General features: G+C 37.8%; 1 protein-coding gene across 2 annotated transcripts in view; it reads left to right on the top strand.

Moving 5' to 3' along the window:
* The window catches only part of LOC150079482 (reversion-inducing cysteine-rich protein with Kazal motifs-like), a 275,557-nt gene that overhangs the window by 86,662 nt on the left and 161,781 nt on the right, over positions 1 to 27,114 (top strand). For both annotated transcript variants that reach the window (XM_090382723.1, XM_090382722.1), the window contains exon 4: positions 14,226 to 14,262. In XM_090382723.1, coding sequence (XP_090238849.1) covers positions 14,226 to 14,262 — 37 coding nt within the window. The remainder of the gene's footprint in view (positions 1 to 14,225; positions 14,263 to 27,114) is intronic.

The raw sequence follows: 27,114 nt of genomic DNA, 5'->3' as shown, positions 1-27,114 counted from the left end.
GGAACTTTTATGGGCTTTTTTCACTTCCTGACTCAGTTATTCGGTCTCAGGCGTAGAAACAAGGTTTTTTTTCCCTAAAAAACTGGGATTTTTCGTCCAGCAAAGCAAGCAAATCGACCACAGAACACACGCACTTTACAGACACAATGCACATGGGTAGTTGAAATTACATTTCCGGATTACCAGGATCATTTTATGCCTACACTAAATCTAGCAACAGTTTTGAAACAGTTATTAATCAGTCCGCTCTCTTGGACAGCACATTCTGATTGCCATCCTCCCCACACCGTCTGCAAAAGACCTGAGTTTCAGTTTCGTCGATGATGTGAGGAATTTTTATGGATTTTTTTTACAACGTCGCAGAGTTAATCGGTTTCAGGCGAAGGTACCATGGTTTTTCCTTCCGGAAACTCGGATTTTTCGTCCAGCAAATACAATATCACAGAACACGTGCAATTCACAGACAATATACACAGTGCAATATGGCCTTAGTTGCTGATGCTCCTAAAACCCCAACAACAACAACATTAATCAGTCCAGATTAGATTTTGAACAGAATAAGAGTAGAAAACATGCTTATTGTCCAAATGGTAGTCGAGCGTTTTGGTCTCTTGCCAAAGTTATGGGCCGCAGTTTTTTGCCCACCTATTCTCTTACCTCTGTTAAAACGTGATGGTCTATTTCCTCCTCGGCTAAAGATAAAGCCGACTTACTAGCATCCTACTTTTCTTCTAACTCTTTTTACAGATCTTGATTAACGACTACATACCATTTCCAGCACATTCTGCTCAAGGCCTCCTGTGGTTTTTCATCAAAAGGATGTCAAAAGAATTATGAAGTCTTGATGCTAAGAGTGATCCAGGTCCTGATGGCAAATCTCCACTTGTTCTCAAAACCTATACTCCTGTTCTCTGTCCCCTTTTTGCACTTTCTGATTTAACTGGTGTGTTTCCTTTTACTTGGAGATATGTTCCTATACAGCCAGTTCCTAAAAAGGGTGACGAATTCCTCCCATCGAATTATCGTCCCATTGCACTTTTTCCTATTCTTTCCAAAATAATGGAGAAATCCTTTAACCGCAAACTCCTCAACTACCTCGAAACCTTTCATCTGATTAATGATCGTCAATATAGGTTCTGTCTGTGTCAGTGGACTGGTGATATTTTTGCTTATGTTACCCATCTCCGGACAAATCAAATGGAAAAGTTTGGTAAAACTCTAGCAGTTAACTCTTGACATTTCTAAGGCTCTGATTCGTGTTTGGCACAAAGGTCTTCTAAATAAGCTTCTGCCTTATGATTTGCCAACTTGTTTTTTGTAATTGGGTATCCAGTTTTCTCTCTGATCGCTCACTACGGGTAATTGTGATGGCTCTGCCTTTCAACTTCTCCAATAATTCTGGTGTTCTCTAGGTTCAGTTCTTTCTCCCACTCTTTTCCTCTTATATATTAACCACCTTCTTCCATTGACTGGAAATTCTGTTCATAGTTTTGCTGATGATAGCACATTGCATTTCTCCTTCCACGTTGGGAAACCTTACCCTGCATTTTCAATTTCTCGAATATCCACCAACAATTTCTTAAATGCTGATCTCCAGGAATTCTCCAATGGGCATAGAGAACTTTGTTAATTTCAATCCTTCTAAAACTCATTCCCTTCTTATATCTCGCAAAACAGTAGTCTACAGCACCTCTGCTTGTCTTCGATGAAACTCAGATTTAAAGAGAAGATTACAATCTCTATTAATGATTACTCTGGCTTTTAATCTCTCTTGTCATAAGTACATCATAAATATATTGCTCCGTCTGCATCTAAAAAAACTTGGTTTTCTCTTTCGCTCATGTGGTTACTTTTCTTCTAAACGACTACTCACTCTGTGCAAATCTCAAATCCGTCCTACTATGGAACATTGTTCCCACATCTGGGGTTGTGTCCTCAAAATCTCTCTCTCTAAGGTTTCTAGACTTCATGGCAATAATCCGTCTCTTACAAAGTCCATACTATTCCTCCTCTGTCTTCTAAATCAGTCCGAACACGTTCCACAACCAATCAACATCCATTTACTGTCCAACTACAATCTAGCAGATCCAACTCTTCTTCTTCCTCATTTATCTCTTCGACTTTAGCTGTCTGCAACAACCTTCCTTCGAAGGAAGGTTGTTCCAGATGTATTTCCAATAGTTCCTGAATTTTACATGTATGAATATGTGAATCACATGTATTTCCTGAAAATTATGTGCAGAAATTCCACTCTAATGCCAACAAATATTTTCTGTCTTCCTAACCTTCAACCTATGCACGGTAGTAAGTACTGTAAGTTCTTATACCTTTTGTGTTTAGGGTTTTTATTGTAATAATTTTAAAATAATCTGAAATTGAGGAATGGCGTTTGTTCCTTTCGGAGTATTTTGTGAAAAAAGGCTCTGATCAGTTGAAATTCCTGATTCGTTGGATTAATAATTTTTATGTAAAATACCCTTTATGCGTTTTTCATAAGTGGTAGTGACGTAGCTGAAGGAAGAGCTTATACCGGGCTCATCTGTTTATTTACATTCTAATCTAGCACTAGGTTCAGGCGCCTCCGTAGCCAGGTGGGCAGGAGCAGCAGTACGTAGCACACGCTTCTTGATTAGACCGATGTTCGAGCCCGTGATCACCAAATACGGAGGATGCGGAAAGGTCAGGGAATGACCACCGCATATCCCCGTAGCAATATGGCCTTAGTTGCTAATGCTCCTAAAAACCAAACAACGACAGCACTAGGTTCGGTGCGACTGCACCATTTGCAAACCCCTAATGATGGATTTATAGTTATTTATAATGCATTGTGTGGTTGGATATTCTGATTTATTGTTTGTGAATATTTAAATTCATTGGCAAACCTTACTCTTACAATGTGTAGTGTCTACATATGAGATATGATGCTATTGTGGCGAAGCAGGAGCTAACTGTCTGTTCTTTGTGATTTTCTTTTCTGGGAAGAATGCTACTTACTGAATAAAGTTATTCAATAGATCTTAGGATTGATTTATAGTTGGGAAAGTTGGCTTAGTTTGAATTATGTTTCCATGCAGCATGTTTCTCTCCCTATGATTTATGGGAAAGCTGAATAGTTAATTTTCTGTTTCTTAAAAAGAAATATAATTGTACTTTGGTCTGGTGGGCGATATAATGTTGGCAACGTGAGGATGATGGCATATTATGTCTCGAGAAGTTGTTTTCTCTTTTCCACACTTCCATTTCATGCATATGCATGGTCTCCATTTTCCTTTGCTCTACTGTGTACATTGTGAAAGCTGCCAGTGAAGTATGATTCTCGTTTATAATTCCAAGCACGCACTTTCTTCCTGTATTATCATATATACAGAATCATCCAAAAAGAATAACCGAGCATTTTAACTCCTAGCATTTTTGCTGTTATGGGCATTGCATGAAGCATCCATCTAAAATTTACTTATTTTCGCTGATTGCAATAAAGATATTTTATTATAAATACTAGCACCATATTTTAAAATTTCAAAGCCAGCCGTAATGATAGTCCATCTGCTTGTAAACTTCTGTGGTCTTTCTTAGACGTTTTAGACTTCCTGGCCCATCCTTGTCCTAGACGTCTGTTCTAGATCTTGTAAAATATTAAAAAACTTATGAAATTTTAATTACTCATCTTTCCGCGAGTGTTTTTCATGCAATGATATAATATAATTTATAATCCATATGTTATAAAATAACTCCTGGTAGGGCCCTCGAATCCAAACATAGGGCCATTTTCTTCATTTGCTGTATGAAGAGGGTTGATATCCCCAACATTAATTCTTGTACCCAGTTCCTTCCCTCCACTAGGACTGGCCCTGACAGTGATTATATATCGTATATTTTACAATAAATTCCATCGTACACTCTCTGTATCCTTTGTTTTTTGAGCGATTAAAGAATTTACCACTACTAAAAGAACGCTTATTTTTCTTTGGATTATTTTGCTTCGCTTCTTTGGATTACTTTCAGAAATACTAGCAGGATTATTAAAAGTGGGCAAAAACTTAATTGAGTAATCGCTAGAAATTACTTGATGGGAAGTTAGCATCTAAATGAAGTTAATTTAAAAAAAAAAAAAAAAATATATATATATATACTGTGTGTGTGTGTGTGTGTGTGTGTGTGTGTGTGTGTGTGTGTGTGTGTGTGTGTGTGTGTGTGGTCAAGCGGCACCAGGGGTTTCCTCCTTCTCTGCGTTGTTTACGTTGTGGTGTGTTACAGTATGCTGTAAATGCCAGAGATTAAAAATTGAGTGAGTGGGTCTTGGTCGTTTAGTGTTGTGTACCATTGTTCTTCTGGTCTTTTAGACGCTGGACCCCCCCCCCCCTTTGGTGCCCAACGTTGCCCCACTTACGCCCCGTGGAGGCAGACCAGGAACACAGTAGCTTATATATACTCTGGCAGGTCCTGCCACCTAATTTCCTGAGATTTCAGTGGCTAGGACCTAAACAAAAAAAGAAGAAGAAAAAAAGTCCGCTAGGTTGGAGGCCGAAAGTCAATGGGCGAGGTTTGCACGGTTAAATTTTGACGTGTAGGGCGTACGCTAGTGTACAAGCAGAGTGGGGGGGAGAGGAGGGAGACTGAAGGCTGGGGGAGGAAAGTCAGAAGAATGGGTGTGATAGAGAAGATGCCCCCAATTAGTGACAGTGGGGCAGGCCCATGCTCCACCAGAAAGAAAAGAGGGCGGCAAGGGGTAGGGGCTGGAGTCTGGTTGCTCCTCCCTGCCAGGGAAGGGGAATAAAGGTACCCAGCAAGGGAACAGGGTACTGATCGCCAAATAGCGCATAGGCAGCAAGGCTGTAGTTAGTCGAATCCGATGCGTTTCCTTTAAGTCCGGTGACATCAGTATCATGGTCTGGCCAAAGGTAGGACAATGTCCTGTCCAGATCAGTCTGATCCTTTTCCACAGGTTAATACAGTCCCAGATAGTGGTCGGCTATGATGGATCTCCGATGACGCATGTATAGCAGAGCTGCTATCTGAGTCAGAATCTGTTGTAGGAATCCAATAGTTGGGGCAAGTTCGATAAAGTTTTCCTTTTTAGGAGTTCAGGGTCCATTCTGAGTTGCAGTCTTGTCAAGGGATTCCGTCTTTCTTTTCGGAGAGTATCCCATCCAGATTGTTGATTGGGTTAAGTTTGGTTTTCTTTGAGGGTTTTGGGGTTTGAGGTCCAATCTGGGTTGTAGGCATTGTGCAAAGCTGCAATCATTCTTTGAAGAAGAATGTCCCATTCTGGTTAATGGTCATTTTCTGTTACAGGAACAGTGGCATGGAGAGTGCAACTGTTTCCAGTCACTTGCTAGTTTTTCAGCGCGTATCGGGTTGCTCTTCTCGCAAAGAGGTCCCGGGCGTATTTTGTGAGGATTTTGTATTCATCGTGTGAGTCCAAAATGTGATCCTCCTGTCAATCTCGTGTAGCATAATCCGCGATCTTCGTACATTGGACACCGATACATAATATGTGACCAGCTCTCAACATCTCCGCAGGTGCAGCGTGGGTCATCAAGGATCCCTAGTGTGGTGAGCTTTCCATTGAAGGGCCCATGGCCCGCCGTTAGTAGAAAGGTGAGTGCCCGTCCTGGTTGAAGCCAAGTCGGTGATTTTAGATAGACCTTGTCAACGTATGGTAAAAATTTCCTTGTGAACAACTCCTCTGATAATAGGTTTGTTGTAGGGTTTTAGACGCATCAGCGACTTGGCCATATTGCGCCATACATATATTATCTCTGTAATTGGTGTGTGTTCTATGGTCGACAAACCCCAATTTCCAGGATAAATCCATGCTACCCTAGCCTGAGACCAACTAATCAGCCATGTCAAGAAAAGGCTCCTAAAAATTCCTTTCGTCGTCGACGGTATTCGAATTCAGGTCTTTTCCACGCGGTATGAGGAGGACAGCGATTCCATCACCTGTGCCGCTTGTTCAAATCCTCATGACACCTCTGAATACTGCAATTTCTTGATAGTCTCTGTCATGCAAACACCCTCTGATCTTACATGGCTGTTGTGGTGTATAATAAAAATAAAAATGTCATTATTTATTTATCAGTGCCCCTTACAAAAGCTTCTGCTAACAATGTACAAATGAGAAATCCTTCCTAGCAGTCATTATTGTCCTCACATCTGGATAGCATTTCCAAAGCTTCTCTAAAACTCCTCGACTCGACTGAGAAGAGATCAGCCAGATTAATGAAATATCCTCTTATAAACTCATTCTACTCTATATCATCCAGCATTCAACTGCAATGTCTTTTGTATAGATATTCCATGAATGTTCTTCTGAATTGGTATCTGTAGGCTGGGGGAGGAAAGTCAGAAGAATGGGTGTGATAGAGAAGATGCCCCCAGTTAGTGACAGTAGGGCAGGCCCCTTCCTCACTCGAATGGTTTAGAATAATTCCATTTCTTTATTCTAAACCATTCCGAACCTATGCATCACCTGGTCAACTTGCATCTGCGGATCAACTTCCATTCATAGTTCAACTGCAAACATACTGAACAATCCTTCCTCTTCAAATTATCCTTTTCACTTCTGTTTTTTGAAACAACCTTCCTGATTATGAAAATTCAAGTTCCGTGCTGGGACTTGAATGTTTATTAATGAGGAAGGTTATTCATTTAAGTTAGTTGTCCCATAATGAGGAAAGTTGTTCTTTTAGGTTGGTTGGTTCTGTAATGAGGAAGGCTGTTTTTGTTAATTTCTTTTGGTTTTTTATCTCTCAATCCATTTTTAGTAACAAAGAATTTTGAGTTACCAAAGGGCAGAGCACCACAGAAAACGAGTGGAGAAAAAAAGAGAACATAGAGAAATATCAGTTAACTTTAACAGTTTCCAGAAATGTTCTTTTTTTCGTCGTATAATGATCATTTGTAGTATTAGTATTAACATAAATAAAATTTCCGTTTTCAGATAAGAATTTAACTGAAAACGGAACTCTAGACATTCAAGGCTAGAAGAGTTTACTTCACTGTGACTGCATACATATTGAATTAAGAGTATCCAGAGTTTCAGCGTCACAGTTCACAATGGACGCTTCATTTTTAATAGTAGCTCACGGGCTGGAACCGTCAACCTCCTTGTGGCCGCTAACCACTGGACCACTGCCGGTCCCAACGGGTACTTTTGGGCAGCAGTAAAATCTATTTCGTCGACGAATTATGTAATCCCTAACAATCATACCAAACAAGTGACCGGCCCACGTCCCCTTCCGCACCCCGAACTTCGCGATGGCAGACCTGGCGAAATGGTTGTTTCTCCATGTCCGCCACCGAAAAAGCGGGATATGTTCCTTAACAGCTCAAAAAATTTCATTTAAGTATATAAATGTCAAATGCATTTTCTTCTGTGTACTTTCGTTCAAGCAACTCTCTAGTATGCCCTCTTTGCAAACTCTGATATTTGTGGATATTGCGATGAAGTCAGATCTGCTCACAAAAATCTTGCTTATGAAAAAAAAAAATAAATAAAATAATAAAAATTATAATGAGAGACTTGTATCAAAGGTCGCGTTGACTCTGAATGCTTTCATCATAACTTCGTACAAATCTCCACGTTCATGAGATTCTCCCTGTGTTTATTGCACTGGAGCGGCAAGGTGCTCACAAAAGCCACATAATGATCATATTTTTACTTGTAATCTGTCTTAATCAACAGCTATAAAATCAGTATGCAACTACAGTAGAGGAAATGCTTTTTATTTGTTCTTTTCTGTATAGAATTATCGGCGAAGCACTTCAACTGTTGTGAAAAGCCAGAGCAAATTTCTATCCTTTATCCCATGAGTCACTCGAATGTCTGGCTTTGCTGTAATTCCGTGGATCACGGCACTTCGTAATTATTCTTTGAAATTACTAACATTAGATCAGTGAATGTCATAGAGGCACACGATGCTGTTGATATGTCAGTAACCAACGTTCCTGTTAATTGCAGGATGAAGGGGCACTGGTACATTCTTAACTGTTGATTGACACCAGTTCCTTATTTCAGCCATCATGAACCTTTGTGTGCTTAATCACACAGGACAAGATTAGGAAAGTTAGGAAAGGGGAAATGAAAATTGTAAAAATAAATGCGGTTTTGTTCTCATTGTTACAGTTTGGTTTTATAATTTTCTAATAGCCAGATTCAAAAACAGCTGCGTAAAATTTGGAAACTTTTTGATATCATCGCAATTTTTTTTTTGGATTAACACATATCTAATATACGTTTAGATAAAATATTTCTTTTTTTTTTTTTTTTGACAATATTATTTCATAAAATATTGCAACTCGAACAGCTTAAACGGTGGCACCTAAATGAATGAAAATGCCTTACGAAGAATCTTTGTCAATAGTTATTCTGCCATAATAACAACAATATTCTATTATTCGAAAAATGGCGTGTTTTTTTTTTCCTTGCGTTATTACGCTTTGAGATCCCGATCTAGTTGAAGGTAAAATTAATGATCTCAGTCACGGGTAGCGACAGGTACTTAGATTGATATCGTAACCAATGGCTTCCTCCCTCATCATTAAGTCTGGTAGTAAGTGGGTAGCAATCGAGGTTTAATGCTTGTAAGGATTACCCTGGTAAGTCCTAAGATATCTCTAAAATAAAGACGTCATAAAGAGCGGAAGGGGGAAAAGAAGGGAATCGATGTAGTATCATGAAAGTAGGTAATTGAGTGAAGGAATGCCTTTTAAATACGGGACACATTATCTTTACAACTTTATTGCTAATTTAAAAAACAACAAAAAGAGCTGATTCTGTGGTTTGCTAAGTTTTCAAATTTTTTAAGGAGGATATCCGAAAACTTTTCAATATTTTTAAGCAGTATAGCTAGAAAGCTCTAGGATGACGTTGCGTTGGTGAGACGCTATTGTCACGACCAATGATGAAGCAGCGAGTACATGTTGCACTGTGTTTATCTTCATCTGTCTTTGCGCGTTTATTGTCTCACAACACTGAATTAAATTAAATTGGCTTTGCTTCAAAACGTAATTGCAAATTATTACAGGAAGTTTATGGGGGGGGGGGGAACCTTCAAGTCGCAGGAACAAATTTTCGAGAGACACAAACGATTTTCTAAAGCAAAAGGAAATGTTCGTAACGATTCGCGTCCGACGACGGTGCACATTGAAAAACTACCGGCACTTGATCTCAACAATCTAAGAATGATTATCAGGATGATTACAACTGGGGATGGAATAAAAGAGTGTTCGTCATTTAATCTGCAATCTTGAAATTAAGAAGGCGCTGCTCACACTGAGTTATCGGTGGTGCTGTTGTCTTAAGTAAAAATGGATCCTCAGCTGGAATAATCCGAAAGATCCTCTGATTTGGCTTCATCTGACTTCTTTCTATTTCCATATATTAAAACTTTGCTGAAAGGGGATATGTTTTGCATTTTTGGAGAAAGTCTGGCAGCGTACGTCGAAGCCACTAAAGTCGATATCAGTATATGCGTTCTAGAAATGCTTCCAGTCATGGCAGAAGAGAATGGCTTCATGCAGTCCACGGGAACTACTTTAAGTGGTACAAAAGCAAATAATTGGTGGTGGTGTGTGTGTGTGTGTGTTAAGCACCAGAGAAACTATGGCTATACCCTTGGTTGTTTTGTGTCTATAATACGAGCATGTATTCTCAGTAATACATGCTCGTAGCATGTATTCTCAGTAATACATGCTCGTAGCATGTATTCTCAATAATACATGCTCGTAGCATGTATTCTCAGTCGGTTTGCCTATTTTCTGCTATTCTTTATTTGTCCTACCATAATACTCGTAAAGTGTTACAATGGTGAGTGACAAATTCCCTTCACGGCAGTAAATGCCAGGGGTATTCCGTCTTGGATGGGGGTTACATGGTTTTATCTCCCGGAAAAACCCGCTTTTCCTTCAGATAAACTGTGCAACCCTCTTCCGAGGTTGAATAATTCCGCAACATTTGAAATCCCTCCTGCCGTTGCGAAAGGAGTCGAATCCAGGCCTTTTCTAGTGTAGAAGGATGGTGATTATAACCGCTGTACTAACTACGAGGAGCAAATAATTAATAAATTAAGTTTTAACTTAATTTATTAATTATTAATAAATAAATTAATTAAATCCTCAAATTAAATTATTAATTAAATCCTCACCTCGTATCCAGACATAACAAATTATTATTATGTTCCTCTTTTTTCTCCTGGTGGATTTTTCCGACCCCATGATAGGTACTGTGCGATGAACTCTCTGACTATCCTACAGGTGTTCAGGATCGTGGTTTTCTGAAGTTTCATGTAAGTGTTTTCTGCAAGGCCTATTGCTTCTCGGTTCTTATGGAGGCTCTTTGGCACCATGCCGGTGGTTGACACAGTGATTGGGGTGGTCATTACTTGTTCCATATGCCACGTTTCTTTGACTGCCTGTCTTAGGTCCGTGCCTGATCTTTTCTTTCCAGGTTGTCTGTAGATTTCCGGTATTGGGCACCGCTATGCCGATCAGGTAGATAGCCATTTCCTTCTTGAGATGAGAGTTGTCTCGTTTGTTGTGGGGATCATCTTGTCCGTTTTTAGGGTGCGGTTTCGGTATAGTTTGTGAGCGTGGGTTCGTGTTTGTAACACTGTGCACTTTCTTTGATCAGCTGATTTTGCGCTATATTCTGATGTATTATCCTGACGACCTTATCGCGTCTATGAGTGTACTCCCTCTGGGTGATAACCCTACATCCCGCGGTGAAGTGTTGGGTCGTTTCTGGGACCAAGTGGCATCGTCCACATATGTCTTCTCTTACTCCAGGGCCCTTGGCCATGCATTTCCAGGTGCCGGCACTCAACATAACAACATACATACTTACATACACTTGCCGGCGTTGGCCTTACGCTTTTCAGATGCTACAGCGGCATATAGGGGGAACCCTGGAGACTGCAGTTAAAACAAACACACCCTGACCTGGTAGTTCCTTGTGTTGATTACCTAGTCTTGGAGCATGAATCCTTCGGTCTTGGGGAAGAGCCTCTGTTCGTGAGCCATGTGTTCGAAGCCATCTTATCTGTGCAGGCACGATGGAGGTCATTGTAGTGTCTGCCATGGAGTGCCTTCTTCTCCCATCGTTTTGTTTTTGTTTCTTCTGTTTGTGTGAGTGGGATCTCCTTGTTGTTCAGGTTGAGTGGTGTGTGTCTTTTGCCTCTGTTTCTTATGGCTTGGTAGATTGGCACTGTGTTTTTCTGGAAGTAATCCCTCAGGTTCTTAATCACTTTCTTCCGTTGTTCAGTGAGATCTGTCGGGCTCCTCCCTCCTTCTTTCCGGATTATGACCAGTCTCTCGATGACCGACTTCGGGTGATATTGGCGGCTCTTGGTCATCATTATCCTGGTCGATCTCATAATCTCCTCCACCTCGGTGTTGGTCCAATGTGTGATCCCAAAGGAGTTAGTTAGTATTGGGACTGCATAGGTGTTTAACCCCTGGCTTGCAGCCGTGAAGTGTATTGTGTACGGCGTGTGCCTTTTGTATGCAATAAACAGTTCTTCTTCTTTATGGCCATGCTCCTGCCATTTATCTTTGATTTTAGCAGGCTTCTCAGTGAAGTGGGCCTTTACTTCCTTGTGTTTTAGCTGTTGAGCCTGCATCATCCCCTAGAGTGACTATCAGGGTGACTCCAAGGAAGATGATATACATCTTCCTCGGATTACATAGCCATCTATAAAATTGACTAATATATATGTAAATCATATTTTGGAGAGGTCTGGGTTCTAGCCCCGTCAATAGATTGGAGGAATTTCGAAACGCCTCTTCAGGACTTTAGTTAGTCAATCTCATTCAAAGGTATTAGGGTTTCTCCCGTGAGTTGTCTGGTATTTTTCTGCTCGCACAATATGCGAATCGACCCAAACACACTTCTGCACACATAATACACAATGGCGTAATGTGTTCTGGCTGTAGACCACGTTCCAATATTAGCGACCACAACTGCGGAGCCGACCGGGCTAGCCAGGTAGGTCAAGTGCCTGCTTGGCAACCCAAAGGTCGCGGGTTCGAATCCCGCCTCGGGCTTGGATCACAGTTAAAATGCAGAAACTTTGGGAGGTGCATTATGGCCACAGAAGCTGATGCGCCAACAACTAACAAAAAAAAAAAAAAAAACAACTGCGGAGAAAATGCATGTCTTGATATACATATACTGTTTTCGTGACAGTATAGTAGTTTCGCAATTTGCTACTCGTCAGAAGAGGTTTGCGTTCGATTGCTTTCGACTTCTAGAATTTTCGGCTATATGGTATATGTTCCCTTACAGTGCAGGAATTTTCTACTGTCCAAATATCTGCGTTGAGTCGGTTTATCTTCCCAAGCAAAAGATAGCTTCTTCTTATGAAAATATTATTAATTAATCAGCAAATCCGCGCTGACGCACCTAACAAGTAACAACAGCAAATCATATTTAGAGGTTGACACCTCTATTCACAATTCTTGGAATTATTTAAAATTTTTTTGACCCGATAGTTCATATGCTGTATTTTCTCTCTCCAAAACTTGGGGAGAAAAAATATAAACCACTTTCATCCTTCAAATAGACAAACCAACATAGAAAACGTGCAATATAAAGAGAGGAGGTATCGACGCCTTATGGGCATAGTTGCCTCGGCACAAATTCGAAACAGTCCTAAACCCGAAACTTGTCTTCCTGTAAAACATCTAATCAATAATCGAATTCAGACCACGTTGCAATATTAGCCACCACAATTGCGGAGAAAATTCATATCTTGATATAATGTTTTCTTGAAGTGTAGTAGTTTTTCAATTTGATACTCGTTTGAAGGGGTTTGCGTTCGATTGCTTTCGATGACTGAAGTAATTTCTAAAGTCCTCTTTGATCAATGCCCTAGTTTGCCAATATCAGGCGAAGCGAGTAGAGTTCTTCCCTTCTGAGGTTTTCTAGCCCATATAACATGCAAATCGGCCTGCAACCACACGCATTTACAGATATAATACACATTGGCACAAATGGTCTAAGTCGCTGATGCGCCTAAAACCCGACAACAGCATTTTTATATAATCCCACAAGAAATCTAATGGTATAATTTCCGATGAACGGGGTAGCCATGATATCTACTCACCACTGCCAGTCTGGAAAGTTGTGGCTAACTAAAAAATGCGCCTGCAAACTCCCAATGTAGTAGAGACACTTAACTCCTTCATGTATTCTGCTAATATTTAGAATTCACAGTTCATTCTGCAAAGAATAGACCGTACCAGACATTCAGTTTTTGATCTAGTATATGTTCCCTTACAGTGTAGGAATTTCTGATACCCTAATAACTTTTACCTCCCCAAGCAAAAGATAGCTTTGTATGAAAATATTATTAATCTCAGAAAATCCGACTAAACTTCTCCATTCGATCATAAATACTCATTGTATTCTTAGAATTATTCACGGTTGCTCTGTCTCTCTAAATAGTTTATACCGAGCACGTATTTATGGCCGTAATGACTATTTTTAGACTATTTAGTAGTTTTCTTGCGTTTGGGTAAATCAACTACCCTTGTGGCGATGTCATTTTTGCTAAGTGTTATGAATACCTCCAAGGGTTCACTTGATTTTGTTCAAAAGATCAATAAAGCATTTTGAAGTTTTCTGAATAATGGAACAATCCCTTTCGGATCTCAGTTACTTTTTTTTTTGTTTTGTTTTTTAACATTTAGTACTGAATTTGTAAAGATATTTTGTTTTCATCCTGTACATATACAAGTTTGGGTTTTGTTTCATTAATGTTTTCTGGTTTCATTAGCAACTTCCATTATTGTTACTATAATACTGCAAACATGTTATTTTTTTGTTCGGGCATAACACAATACTTAGCTTCTTTCTTAGTCAAACGATGTTAAACTAACATGGAATAATGGAACAATCCCTTTCGGATCTCAGTTACTTTTTTTTTTGTTTTGTTTTTTAACATTTAGTACTGAATTTGTAAAGATATTTTGTTTTCATCCTGTACATATACAAGTTTGGGTTTTGTTTCATTAATGTTTTCTGGTTTCATTAGCAACTTCCATTATTGTTACTATAATACTGCAAACATGTTATTTTTTTGTTCGGGCATAACACAATACTTAGCTTCTTTCTTAGTCAAACGATGTTAAACTAATTATGACTGCAAACAATATACTGTATAGTTTTAAAAGCGTTTATTTATTTTAATAGGTCTATTTTTGTTTTGTTTCTTTTTTTGTAGGTCCCATTCTGGTCTTGTGTCAATCAAACTCTGCAAGGTAAGTGAAAGCTTCATGTCTTTTCTACTGACACAAAGCCAATAGCATCCTGTTACAACAAGCTATTAAATCCCACAAGTACTTCACCGTACAGCTCTATCATGCAGAGCTAAAGAAAAGTTTCATTCTGTACTCAATAAAAAAAGCTAGCAGGGTGTCATTTTTTCCCTCTATCCTCCTTCGGCACTATCATCAATCATATGTGATGTCACTAAACAATCCGTGATGGGTACATCAACGTGAGGACATAGCGAGGAAGGGCAGGGGAAAGAGACTTCCTCTTCCACCCACATGGCTCTTCCCAGTGGTATATAGCGCCATTAAAATTGCCAAGTAGAGAGTTTAATTCTCCATAAAAAATGCACAAAGATTAGGATGAAAGGGATTTATGGCTTATTGAATAAACTGTATAACAAAGGTCACGTGATCGTGTTAGGTGATAGTTTTCTTGTGTGCCACGAGATGTTGAGAGTGTTTCTTCTTCAAATTAACTGAAACAAAGTAAAGTAGTCTTTTATTATACTATACCATTCCAAAAAATGCTTAGAATACATCATTTGATTAGCTGAAATATTATTATGACTTGAATTATGATATTTTTGATATCCGTCAGTTACGAGAAGCTTGGGATTGAACAGCGTCAATCCTTTTTAATTGTTAATTTTTCATATTAACAGGTCCAGAGGACAATACCCCGAGAAAGAAAAACACATTATATTAAATGTTTTGTTTAATATTTATATTAAATAAATGTATAAATATTGCGTTCTGAGTCTGCCCATGCCTCTTAGGTGTCCCATATCGCAAGGTCTTGGAAAAGTTTTCCCGTTTTCTATTTCTTTCGTCAGGTTATTGAATTCATTTAGAATTTTTGGCCGAGGGTACTAAACCATGAGGCCTCAATATATCAGGCCTTTAAATTTATAGTATAGTACTATGGTCAGTTTTCCTGTTTTGCAGGAAGAAAAACTCGATTTTATGGGAGAAAAATTCATGCAACCAAGAATCAACTAACTCGGTTATGGTAGCTAATTCCTGTCTTCCGATGCGAAGCATTTCTCAACTTTGAAAGGCGCTGGCAATGAATGTAATCCTTTTTCACAGTGAATGGGAGAACAGCAGTGCTAATGACTGTGCTACTACCAGCGGACACCCTTTTCAGATACTGATTAGTTTTCTTAGATTTATAGTAATATTAGTGTATTACTACAAACATAAGAAAATATAAATATCAGTGTATGTGCACTCTGATTTATTCAATTCGTCAGATGATTCTGTATAGATATTTTTACGCCTTCGATGGCTGTCCTTAAATGTTTACTGAGTTGGTGAAAAGGATCCTTGTTGTAATGACTTCGATAATTTCTTTTATTTATTCTTTTATTAATTTCGCTAAAATAGGGAATACCCAGTATTCCCTATTTGTAGAGAATTTTAATTCTTGACATGTAGCATACTATTGACTTCCATACAACAGTATGCTACATGTCACCTAAACTTGGCTCTGACGTAACTCATTTTTAGGTTTTTAGACGCGACGGAAGAAATCGCAGCGTGATTGTACTGGTTCTCTGGCGCCGCGCTTTGAAATTGCTTCGTTCGTGTACCTTCAGCGATGTTAAAGGTATTTACCGTACTTAGTTTTTCAAGAAACCCTACTCTGTATCTTTACTCTTAATTATTTTTGTATATTCCCTTCTTCCGTTTTATCATCTACACTTTCCACCCTCGATCGTAGCTTTGAAAATCTTTTAAAGGCACTCCTGTCATCTACATACACTGGTGTTCAAAGAAAGTACATCGCCCTTTAAAATTGTAATTGTCGCCCGAATAACGTAAGTATATGGTAATATTTCTTACAGATTGCATCAAATAAGATTTACACGCGTAAGTGATGACGTAATATTGCGTCAGATGTTACTTTCAGCTATATAAGCACCCTCTGCAAGAGTTGCAGTCATTCCTTGCTTGTGTCAGGATGGTGAGTTACATGCAGTTGACACCACAAAAAAAGAGTGCTATTGTTGCTTTATGTGAGTAAGGATGTTGTTCCCCGTAATATTGCTTATAGAGTGTCTTGTAATCAGTCGGCAGTGAGTAGATTTCTTTCCAAACTCAAGAATACTGGTTCTGCTGATAGGAAAAAAGGAACCTGACGCAAACGAGTCTGTACGCCAAAACAGGACCGCTTTTTGAAGCGCTTATGCCTTAAAAACAGTAAAGCTTCTTCTTCTGAGCTGAAAAGAGAATGGGAAGAACATACAGGAGTGGTAGCAAGTGCAGTAACAGTCAGAAGTCCCTTCTTCAAAAATGGACTTGTACCCAGTCGTTCTAAGAAGAGGCCCCTCCTCACAAAAAAAAAAAAAAAAAATGAAAAAGGCCCGATTAATTTGGTGTAAGGAGTATGTCAAATGGACCCCCGAGCAGTAGAAGTCAGTTATTTTCTAGGATGAGAAGAAATTCAACCTGCACGGCTGTGATGGGAGACAAACGATTCGCCATAGACATGGTAAAGAATACCATCCAGATTGTATGGTGTCTACAGTGAAATTCCCTACCAGCAAAATAATATAGGGAAACATTTCGAATATCGGAATAGGTCACCTGCATTTTATAAAAGGTTCCGTAAATGCCAATGGATACCTGGCTATATTGGAAGGCAAATTGCTGCCAACCATTAGAGACCATTTCAACCTGCCAAGTAACTGCATCTTTCAGGACGACTCTGCTCCTTGTCATCGGGCGAAAAGTGTAAGTAGGCACTTCTGTAGTTACTTTAGCTTCATTTCCGCATTAGAAGTTCGACAGTAATGTGTTTACATTTGTTACAGGTGAAGAAATGGTTGGAAGAACGGTCCATTACAACTCTTAGCTGACCAAGAAACAGCCGGGACCTGAATCGTATAGAGAACTGTTGGCATCGTGTGGAATCTACAGTTGCCAGAAAGAAACCAGACCCTTCGTGAACTTCATAATTGGTGTTTGGAACCACGAACTATCAGTTGTTTATCTTCAGAAATTGATGTTGTCAATGCCTCAATGTTGTGCTGCTGTCATCAGGGCCAGAGGTGGTTCAACTAAATATTAGTTTGCACCTGGTGAACTTTTCATTTTGTTTTCCATTTAAAATGATAAACTGAGGCAAATTGAGGACTTCTGATAACATTTCAGTCATAATTGTCGTGTTTACCAAAACTGTTGTATAAAGGTTGCAAATGCTCATTTTGGAATATTTTGAGAGCACTTGTCAAATATTACTTAGCTTTGCCTTAACTATTAATAAATATCTTTTGTGTATATTTTTTATTTGTGATGCTAGTCATTAATGTAACATACCATCGCGAAAAAGGGTTAGAAATGTGAATTTCCTTCTGTGATGCACTTTCTTTAAACACCAGTGTATATTGTTATTTAAAGGCAACTTTGATTACCACAAGTGTTCTGCACTGAAAAAGGAATAAACAACAATTCCTGCTGTCTGCAATGAGAAACTGGTTGTTTGTTTCTTTGTTTGGGTATTTATTAGGCGCATCGGCATCGGTGGCCATAGTGCGTCAAAGAAACTGGTAGAAAGAAACTGATCATCTTGGATCATGTTTCCACAGCGATCGATGCTATGGATCAAAGATGAGACCACATCTTATTAATTTAATACATTGTCTCTTTATACTCGGAGACGGTTGTATAGAATCAGAGCAGTTTACAAGGTTTCGATAAGAATACTGTATTATCGTATTTTTAAGAACAACGTGGATTTGAACCTGCAACTCGGGTAATTCTTCACTCTAATCCGACCACTGATTATGATTATTAAAACTCGTTTTTCCTCTCAAATATGAGGATATCTAAATCGTTTTGGTACGGTTATGTATAATCAACGTTATTTCAGCTTCGCCTTTAAATGATTCACCTGTTTCTATTGATGTCAACTTCCTTTTTGAGTCTTTTCTTGCTAACGTTCATAATATCCTTCTTTTTTTTTTTTTTTTTTTTACTTTCCTTACAGTAAACTCAGAAATATTCCTACTGGTTTTTACAACCATTAACTCGTTTAATCATACTAAAATCCAGCCTTCATTTCTTTTATCGTAAAGCTGAACTTGCTCTCTTTTTTTTTTTTTTTTTTTTCTCAATTTGAAAGAAATAGGAGCTCATATTAAAAACCAGGGAAAAAAAACTTTAAAAAGACTACATTTCTTCTTGTTACTCATTGAAAAGACCCTAGGCCATTTTGGAAAATAGCCAACAATTCGAGATCTAGTTCAACTAAGAGTACATCTTTAATTTTCTAATCGTACTGTTATTGGCGCCACTGATATTGCATTTGAATTCTTCACATACTAGACCTTGAGCACTGCGTATGATTTATGTTCAATTTACAAGGGAGAATCAGTAAATAAGTCAGAAAGGAAGCAAGAAACAAATTGATCATAGCATTTATTTTTCAATATAATCACCAAAAAAAAACAATTTATACACGTGTCCCATCCATTTTTTGTAAACAGTGGCGTACTCATTCTCAACCCCTACATATTCATAATAACGTCAGAATTGTCACCAACGATGAATCGTGAGTCCCCGCTTTCAAACCGAATCCAAAGGTGCATCATTGCATGGTTCATTCCCCCTCCCCCCACAAAAAAAGTGTTAAGACTGTCATCATCAGCAAGGAAAGTAATGGTGACTATTTTACGGGTCAATCATGACATTCTTCTTTTGAATTTTCAAAAGTCTGGAGATAACAGGAATACTGCATTGTATTGCAGAACTTTTGAAGAACTGGGAATCAATTCGCATAAAACGACTTGGGCTATTGAGACGTGCAGTATTGTCGTTGCATGAAAATGCAAGTCGCATTTAATGGGAGCATGTTAAGAGACCATTAATGATGTGGAGCAAGCACTCCTTGATCATCCTCTCCACAGTTCTGACCTCGCCCCTAGCCGTTTCTATTTGATTAGCCCACTTAAACAACAGTTTGTTGGTAAACGCTTTTGTGACAATGGGTGACTGAAAATGTACGTCACAGGTTATCACTGCAACTGCATACTTTTATGTAGCAGGTTTCCAGAATTTGATAAAGTGATAGGACAAGTGTTAAAATGTTTTTAGTGATGTTCAAAAATAGTTGTTCAGCCTCTTTGTGACTTACTGACTTTCCTTCGTATTTATTCAATTGAATAGATTACCTCTGTTTTAACCTCCTTTTTTTCAAATTACTTACTTTAATTAATGTACTGGACTTGATTCCTTTTAGGGATTGAAACTCTTTATTACAATCATATCTGCGCTGGTGTAGTGTTTTAGAGGCATCAACGAGTTAAACTTTATTGCGCCGTGTGTATTATTATAGTAAAATTCTATAATAATAAAATTATAGTAAAATTATCCAGGCTGGTAAAATTCTGCCGTGGACAATTTCGTGAGCTCTGCCATCGTGTCCAGAACCTATGAAACAAATCTCAGTTGGCTCAAAAATAAAAAATAAAAATAAATAAAATAAAATTGTGTGTGTACGACCCGAGGCGATACAATATTGAGCATAAACATACATTGAACATGAACAGCATTGAACATGAACATACATATTGAGCATGAACGATAATGTATTTATTATAAACTTTCAAGGATTTATTGGATTAAATTTTCACTGATCAAATTGATTAAATATAATAAGTTTTCATTCCCGAGGTTGAAAAATATTGTAAAGACAACGACGTTCCTTTCACGATTTTGCTTTTTTTGTATTATACTTTTATTTTATTGTTTCCTCGTGACTTTTTTTAATTGTAGCCTAGTCTGCCTTTTTAATTATTTTTCACTGTTCTTTTTTTTTTCCCCTGTTGGCGCTTTTTTCCCCTTTGAATTGATATCATTTTTGAAATATTTTATCTTCTTCTTCTTCTTCTTCTTCTTCTTCTTCTTCTTCTTCTTCTTTGTCTTCTATAGATTAAATTGTTCATTAGTTTCAATTCCATGAAAGAAAGAGAAAGATAAAGACTTGAGAAAGAAGAAAAAAGAAACAGAGAAAAAGAAAAGAGCAAAAAGGGAAAAGAAAGAGGGAGAACCAAATAGAAAATATACAAACAAGTTAAAAAGATGAGAAATAAAAACACTGAAATAAAAGAAGTGATAAAGAAATATTTGAAAAAAAAGAACGAAATAAAAAATAAGAGCTTATGGCACTGCAGCTGGTACTTTCATTGTGTAATGCCAGTTGCATTTATGAGGAAGCAGCGATACTAAACAATATCTCTGTATCCCCGAGTTAAAGAGAACAGATACAAGCGCTATTGACAACACTGTCTTCATTATTTCATCTTCCTTTCTATCCCCGTACACATCCTCCGGATTTAATAACTAGCCACTTGGTCTTCTGCGTGAGTGAACTTAATGCTCAGATTCGGTATTTGTTCTTGTAAAAGATAAAAAGCTAATGTCGAAGTCTCAGCCTTACACAATCATTACCCATTGTAATCCGTCCTGCTGATGTCTTCTGTTCCACTCCGGCTGGCAGTCTGACGTCAAAATAAGGATCCATTGTTAACCGACCAATCCACTATTACGCATGCTTGCCCAAGGAAATCACACGCGACTTACATAGCACGCTCGGAGAAGTTTGGTAATGGACAATCATTGCACCATCAATGTGGCAGAGGACACGCAACAGAGCCATCTACCGGCTATGCTTGACAAACACCGGAACTGGATGCTATAGTTAAATTTGTGTTTTTGCAAGCACGTTAAACCAACGAGCGTGCATTTATTTTGCTTGGCTTCACAAACTGTCTGCCGGAGGAGGAGGAGCAGAAGAAAGAAAAAATGTGGAAAGTCGGTAACAAAAATACACGCTCGAATGCGATCTGTAAAAATGGCTGTTAGTTTGATATCTATCTTAAATAAATACATTTTGTTCGCTTCATGTGCGCAGCCTCCCTGCATATTAAGTAAGCCATACTTGAGAGAGGAAAAAGGCCATAAATTAATAGCATTAAAATGTTAACGACGAAGCAGAAAGGACAGCAAGTCAACAGCTTAATCTGTTTGCCTGTGTCAAGGTGAAAGGCAGGATGTAGAAAATTAATCTGCTCAACAAGACGAAAGAGCTAAAAAAATATGCGAATGTCATAAAATGAAATATGTCTTTAGGAAACAGTATATGCCCGTTTAAGTTGATAAGAAAGCGGAAATCAGTTATTTTACGTCAAGCGTACATCATAAAAGTAAACAAAGACAGTTTTATGAGAACAATAAGGATAAATGGAGATGTCTGACAATTAACCTGTCTCTTGGTGACAAGGACGACTCAACAGCTTATGGCTCTAGTATAAAAGAAAATTGTGTATTGTGGTTCTAATCATATGCGTATATAGGGCAAACTAGCAATTTCACAATTTCTCTTTTTTTAAAGGTTTTTTTTAGACTGCCTGTAGAAAATTTAGGGAGAGTTCAAAGCAAAAGTAGCTGTCTTTCGAGGAATAAAAATTGCTTGAATTTATCCATTGCATTATGGGGTATTCTCGTTGAAAGTAGGCCACCCACATTTAGTTACTATCAAATTGCATTAATTTTCTCCAGTTACTGTCCTCGTATAAAAAAAAAAAAAGTTCAAATTTGTCATTTCACGTAATTAGTTCTAGTGCAGTCAATTATAAAATAAATAATTGAAATATAAAATAAATAAAAGTCAATTAATAATAATGAGTTTCCATGGCACTACTGGAATTAATTATTGTAAATAGTATGCCTGAAATTAGATTTTAGTCTTTCTTTATTATATTTTTTTTATTTATATCCAAAACTAAAGTATCTACTTTTAAATAGGAATAATAAGATGAAGTATTTCAACTATTTTTATTATTATTCAGAAAGAGGAGCACATTTTGAAAATGAATAAATTTCGAATTTCAAAATGACATCACGTGATATGTGTGAGGAATACTTATAAATTCCTAGAATGGTATAAGTATTAAAACTCTGAGTCCCACAGCTGGATAAATAACAATTTATCAATAGGCTGCCGTAGCCTAGTGGTCAGGCGCGCGGGTGCATAAGTACACGTGTCTTGAGTGACCGGGGTTCAAGCCCGTGACTACTGAATACGGTGCTGTTTCTTGTATTCTATCTATCTTGTGAACTCCTCTGACCGTTTGGTCGTCCCGGAGTATAAACAGAAAATTTATTTTATTTAACTTTGAAATCTAGGCACCACTTTTTAATACTGAAGCGTGGCTCGATATACATCAGGAATTAGCATTAAAATGGCTAAATGATGCAAGGAAACAGTCTTTTTTGCATCTCCCTTAAAAGAAAAAATAAAATCTCCAATCGCTCATGCGTTCCCTATCGCTAACTCCGCTTTGAATTTTACCAAACTCTCCGCCTCAGTCACCTTATCCAGTAATTTATTCCAGTGATCTACTACGCGCTACGCGAAGGTAAACTTCATGACCTAGTCATCTTTTACTCCGAAGGTAAACTTCATGACCTAGTCTTCTTTTACTTCCTATGATTTTATATTTTTGCTCCCTGGATCTCTCTTACGGGCTAAGATGTCTATTTGTCAATCTTTAGAGACTGCACTTTCTAAGTCGTTCTTCATATGTACACGAATGACGCGCTTCACCAATCTGTTTGCCTTTCGTCGAACCCTCTTGTCTTTTTTTTTTTTTTTTCAGGTGTGGCTCCAGACCTGAATACAATATTTCACGTATGATCTCACCACATATCATGCAGAGCGATGACATTCTTGTCCCTACTTGCAGTGGTCCTATAAATAATAGGTATGACCTAGTGTATTTTTCTGTCAGCCTCTTTACATTGCATGATAAATTTCATATCTGAATGTATCATAACCCCAAAGCCTTTTTCGTCCTGAACTACTTTTACCTCCTTTTCCCCTAGTCTATATTCTGAAATTGATCCAAATCTCTTTGAAGCATCATATGCTTGATTCTGGTCGTTAACAATCCTACTACTATTTTTCAAATCATGAGAAAATGATAACCTCCCCTAACAACTATCTCGTAAATATAATCAAGGAAGATTATAAACAGTAGGACGGCAATACCACGAGCACTAATCCCTAAGGAATATTGCGGTGGTTCACTCTGAAAAATTTCCATATATGACTATCGTTTGCCTTGAATCCAGTTGTTTTATGACGTGCTCATAATGATGAACTAGATTGTTTAGGCAATTTTTTCCCCTTCACAAATCCTCCCGTGATCCGTTAAGAACACCATCCTATCGAGAAAATCCTGTACCGTATCCTTAACCACAGACTCTATGATCACCACCGAGGTCAAATTCACCAGATTATAAATACCTACACCTCTTTCCCTCCTTTGTGGAATTAGGAAGACATTAGCACCGCTCCAGTTCAAAAGGATCATCCCAGAATCTAACGAAGATCTCATTAACATTCCCAAGAGGCTGATGCACTCACATGCAGCCTTTTTAGTATAACAGGATGTATACCACCACCCCTAGAACCCACCTTCTCTCACATTTCAGTAAATTTTTTTAATGAGTTAAGTTTACTTTTTTATTTTGCATCAGTCTGACTCCGTCACGGTTCCCTGTGGCTTCCACGATATTTCATCACTTCTACTAGGATTTTCGTGGTTCTTCGATCAAGTATGAAACCTATTTGATTCATCTCTTCTTTTTTGCGTACACGCACGAGTAGAATTCCCTCTTCCTGTTCTTAAATCTTAGCAAGCTATTTCTGGTACTCAGATTTCTTCTGCCTTATCCATGAGTGATTTTGTTACATATGCGTATAATTCTCATATAAATCGGTTTCTCAGAACAATCTGTAACTGTCCTACGCTTTTCTCTTTTTCTCAAATAAACCCTTAACCTTTCTTGTCGTCCATTTTGATATATGTTTTTTTTTTTTGTATCTTGTAGCAAAAACTAAAATTGTAGCTTTTGTTATATATAAATACCAGAATATCCGTGGCGAATTTCGCCAAAACTGGTTCAGAGAAGAAGTAAAGATTAATATCGAAGTAATTATAAAAACCTTTCCCTGGGCTCCCTCCTCTGCTCTCTTCTATGGTGTCAGTGGGACGAACTCGTTTAAAAATGCAGTTTGATAATTTTTTACATGTATTATTATTTTGTCCTCTAAAAAATTAAAATTACTCCACAAAAACCTGGAAACTGCTATGTAAAGTATGTCCACGAGCAAAAACCCAAACTTTGTTGAAAGTCTCCCTCTGTGATTTGTTGATTGTAATGACAAAAGCTAAGAAATTGTCTTCTCTTCCAAGTAAACGGCAGATTAGTTTCACTGGGAGCTAAATCAATTCTCGGGATTTGAAAATCAGTCGAAAAATTAAAAATTTTTTGTATTTATTTATTATTTTTTTCCCTCAATATTACTGCTAAATATAGCCTATTGAAAAAGGAGTCTGGCCGAAAGCTTGTTTAGTCTTTGAGTTATTCAAGTTTAAAGATCTTAATGAATTTATTTACGAGTATTTTTTTTTATAATCAGAATATTAATTTTATTTTTATTGTGTCCTGAGAACCTACCCTGCGAAAATTGCTCAGAATTATCATAATCTGTTATAAATCTGATAAAAAGAAATAAAAATAACGAAAGTAGATTTTTTAAAAATAATAACTAAATTTAAAAATGCGGAACTATCTGTCACAATTAAGGCAAAAATTTTATGGTTTCGATTCTTTGTTATATTAGATTTTAATATTAGTATTACCAAATAGTTCAAAGAGGTCACAGGCTTTTAATGAACTAGCCAAAAAAAAAAAAAGAAAAAGAAAAGAAACAAAAAATTATGCACTTCACTCCTCATGAAAGTAACTATCCAGTTGACCTTTGAATTTTTTCAGACTGTCAGCCTCAATCTACGGAGGAAACTTGTTCCAGTAATCAACGACTATCTGGCTAAAAGAAAACTTCCTACAATCTAATCTAAACCTCAACCCCTGCAATTTGAATATATGGCCCCTAGTTCGGGAATTCTTTATAAAGTAAATTTCCGCCTTCATTCAATTTACCCCTGAGAGCCTTGTAACTCTCGCTGAGGTGCCTGGTTTGCGAAGCTCTGTAGCTCACATAATCGGCTTCTTTCCACGTACTGTCGCCCTTTTGCCGATCTCACCATGCGAGTTGCCCTTCTTTGTACCCTTTCAAGATAAGAGAATACGATAAGAAGTTCAATGTCTTTTTTCAGATGAGATCTCCATACTTGGACAGTATTCCAAATGTGGTCTTACAGTTGCTTTATACAGTGGGGTTATGACCTCCCTATCTCTACCGGATAATGTTCGATAAATCATCGATAGGACACCATGAGCTTTCCTGGCCGCCTGTTTACACTGCTCAGAAAACTTCATATCTGCCTGTATCGTAACTTCCGGGTGCCTTTCTTTCTCTACTGCATCTAATTCAACCCCAGAAAGTTATTTTGTGGTTGCTGTTCCCCAAGTGTAATATTTTGTTGCATTAAAACATAGCTGCAACTTTTCTGACCATTCTTGACGCCTGTTCAAGTCATCCTAAAGAAGCGTTGCTTGGTACTGATCATTAACGACTCTACCAATCTTTACGTCGTCTGTAAATTTTGACATCATGCCTTCTGTCCCTTCTTCGATGTCGTTTATGAACATCAGAAGCAACAGTGATCCAGGTCCTTGGGCGACCCCACTTCTGATGTTCCACCAGTCTGAAATATATCCATTAATCACAACCTCCTGCCCTACAGCCATATTGCAATCCATCTTAGAATCTTTCCAGCAGTCCCAACATGCTCCAGCTTTACAGTTATCTCTCATGAGGGACTGAGTCAAATGCTTTGCTAAAATCCAAATAAACTATGTCGAAATTGTTCCCTACAATTTTGACATATTTATAAATCCAAGAGTTAATTTTAAGTTTACTATCCTGTGATCGCGACCAAAGTCGAAAAGTCCGGTGCGCCTAAGGAAAGTAAAAGAACGTTTTTAGAATTTTAGGACATTCGGAAGTTATTTGTGTTCATTTTTAATTTATAGACACAATGACATTTGTTAGAGTTGACATTTGTTAGACTTCTGATGTATTTTGGTGACGGGTTTAGAGCTCTCGAACCACGGATTTCGGATGCACTGAATCACTAATGTTTTGCCTCCAAGTGTTAGAATTCATTTAGTTATTTTAAAATTCATTTAATTCAAGGAGAGTATTAGTAAAGAAACGTCCTGCACGCATATATCGAGGTTATTCATCTCATTATTTTGTAAATTAATTGAAATATGCACATCGTTACCATATAAAAAATAAATAAATTTTCTGTTTATCTCTGGGACGACCACAAGGTTAGAGGAGTTTAGAAGATATAGAGAATACGATAAACAGTACCATATTTAGCAGTCACGGGCTTGAAGCCCGGTCACTCAAAGCATGTGTACTTATGCACCCTCGTGCCTGACCACTTGGCTACGGTTATTTTGTTTGAGGAAAATAAGGAATATTTTTTAAGAGCCTTGATAATTATTTTTATCCATGCTTTGCAAAATATTAGAGTAAAATATCAATTTTAAGCTAATTCTGACGCAAAAAGTAAGATTCCCGAGCTGTCTGGAAGAAATTCATACCAAGTTTTTCAATCCATCTAAGAAAACAGCTTACTGGATATTTGCGTTTTGTTTAAGTTTTTCACTGAGGTTAGTACTTCAAAAGCCGGAAAAGAAAAAAAAAAAAAAAATGGGTTGCTGGTGTTTTGGAGACGAAGCAGTCCGTCGAACAAGTAGAACAGAATATTTCTTTCCAAATTAAACCTAAAATTTGTTTTATTCTCATAATATCGAATCTAGTTCCGGAGTAAGCAGGCTATATAA

The sequence above is a fragment of the Mastigoproctus giganteus genome, chromosome 10 (genome assembly GCF_048544385.1).
Source record: "Mastigoproctus giganteus isolate SK-2022 chromosome 10, ASM4854438v1, whole genome shotgun sequence".
Lineage (NCBI taxonomy): Eukaryota > Metazoa > Arthropoda > Arachnida > Uropygi > Thelyphonidae > Mastigoproctus > Mastigoproctus giganteus.
The sequence above is the reverse complement of the archived record's forward strand: the minus strand, read 5'-3'. Positions and strand labels throughout refer to the sequence as shown.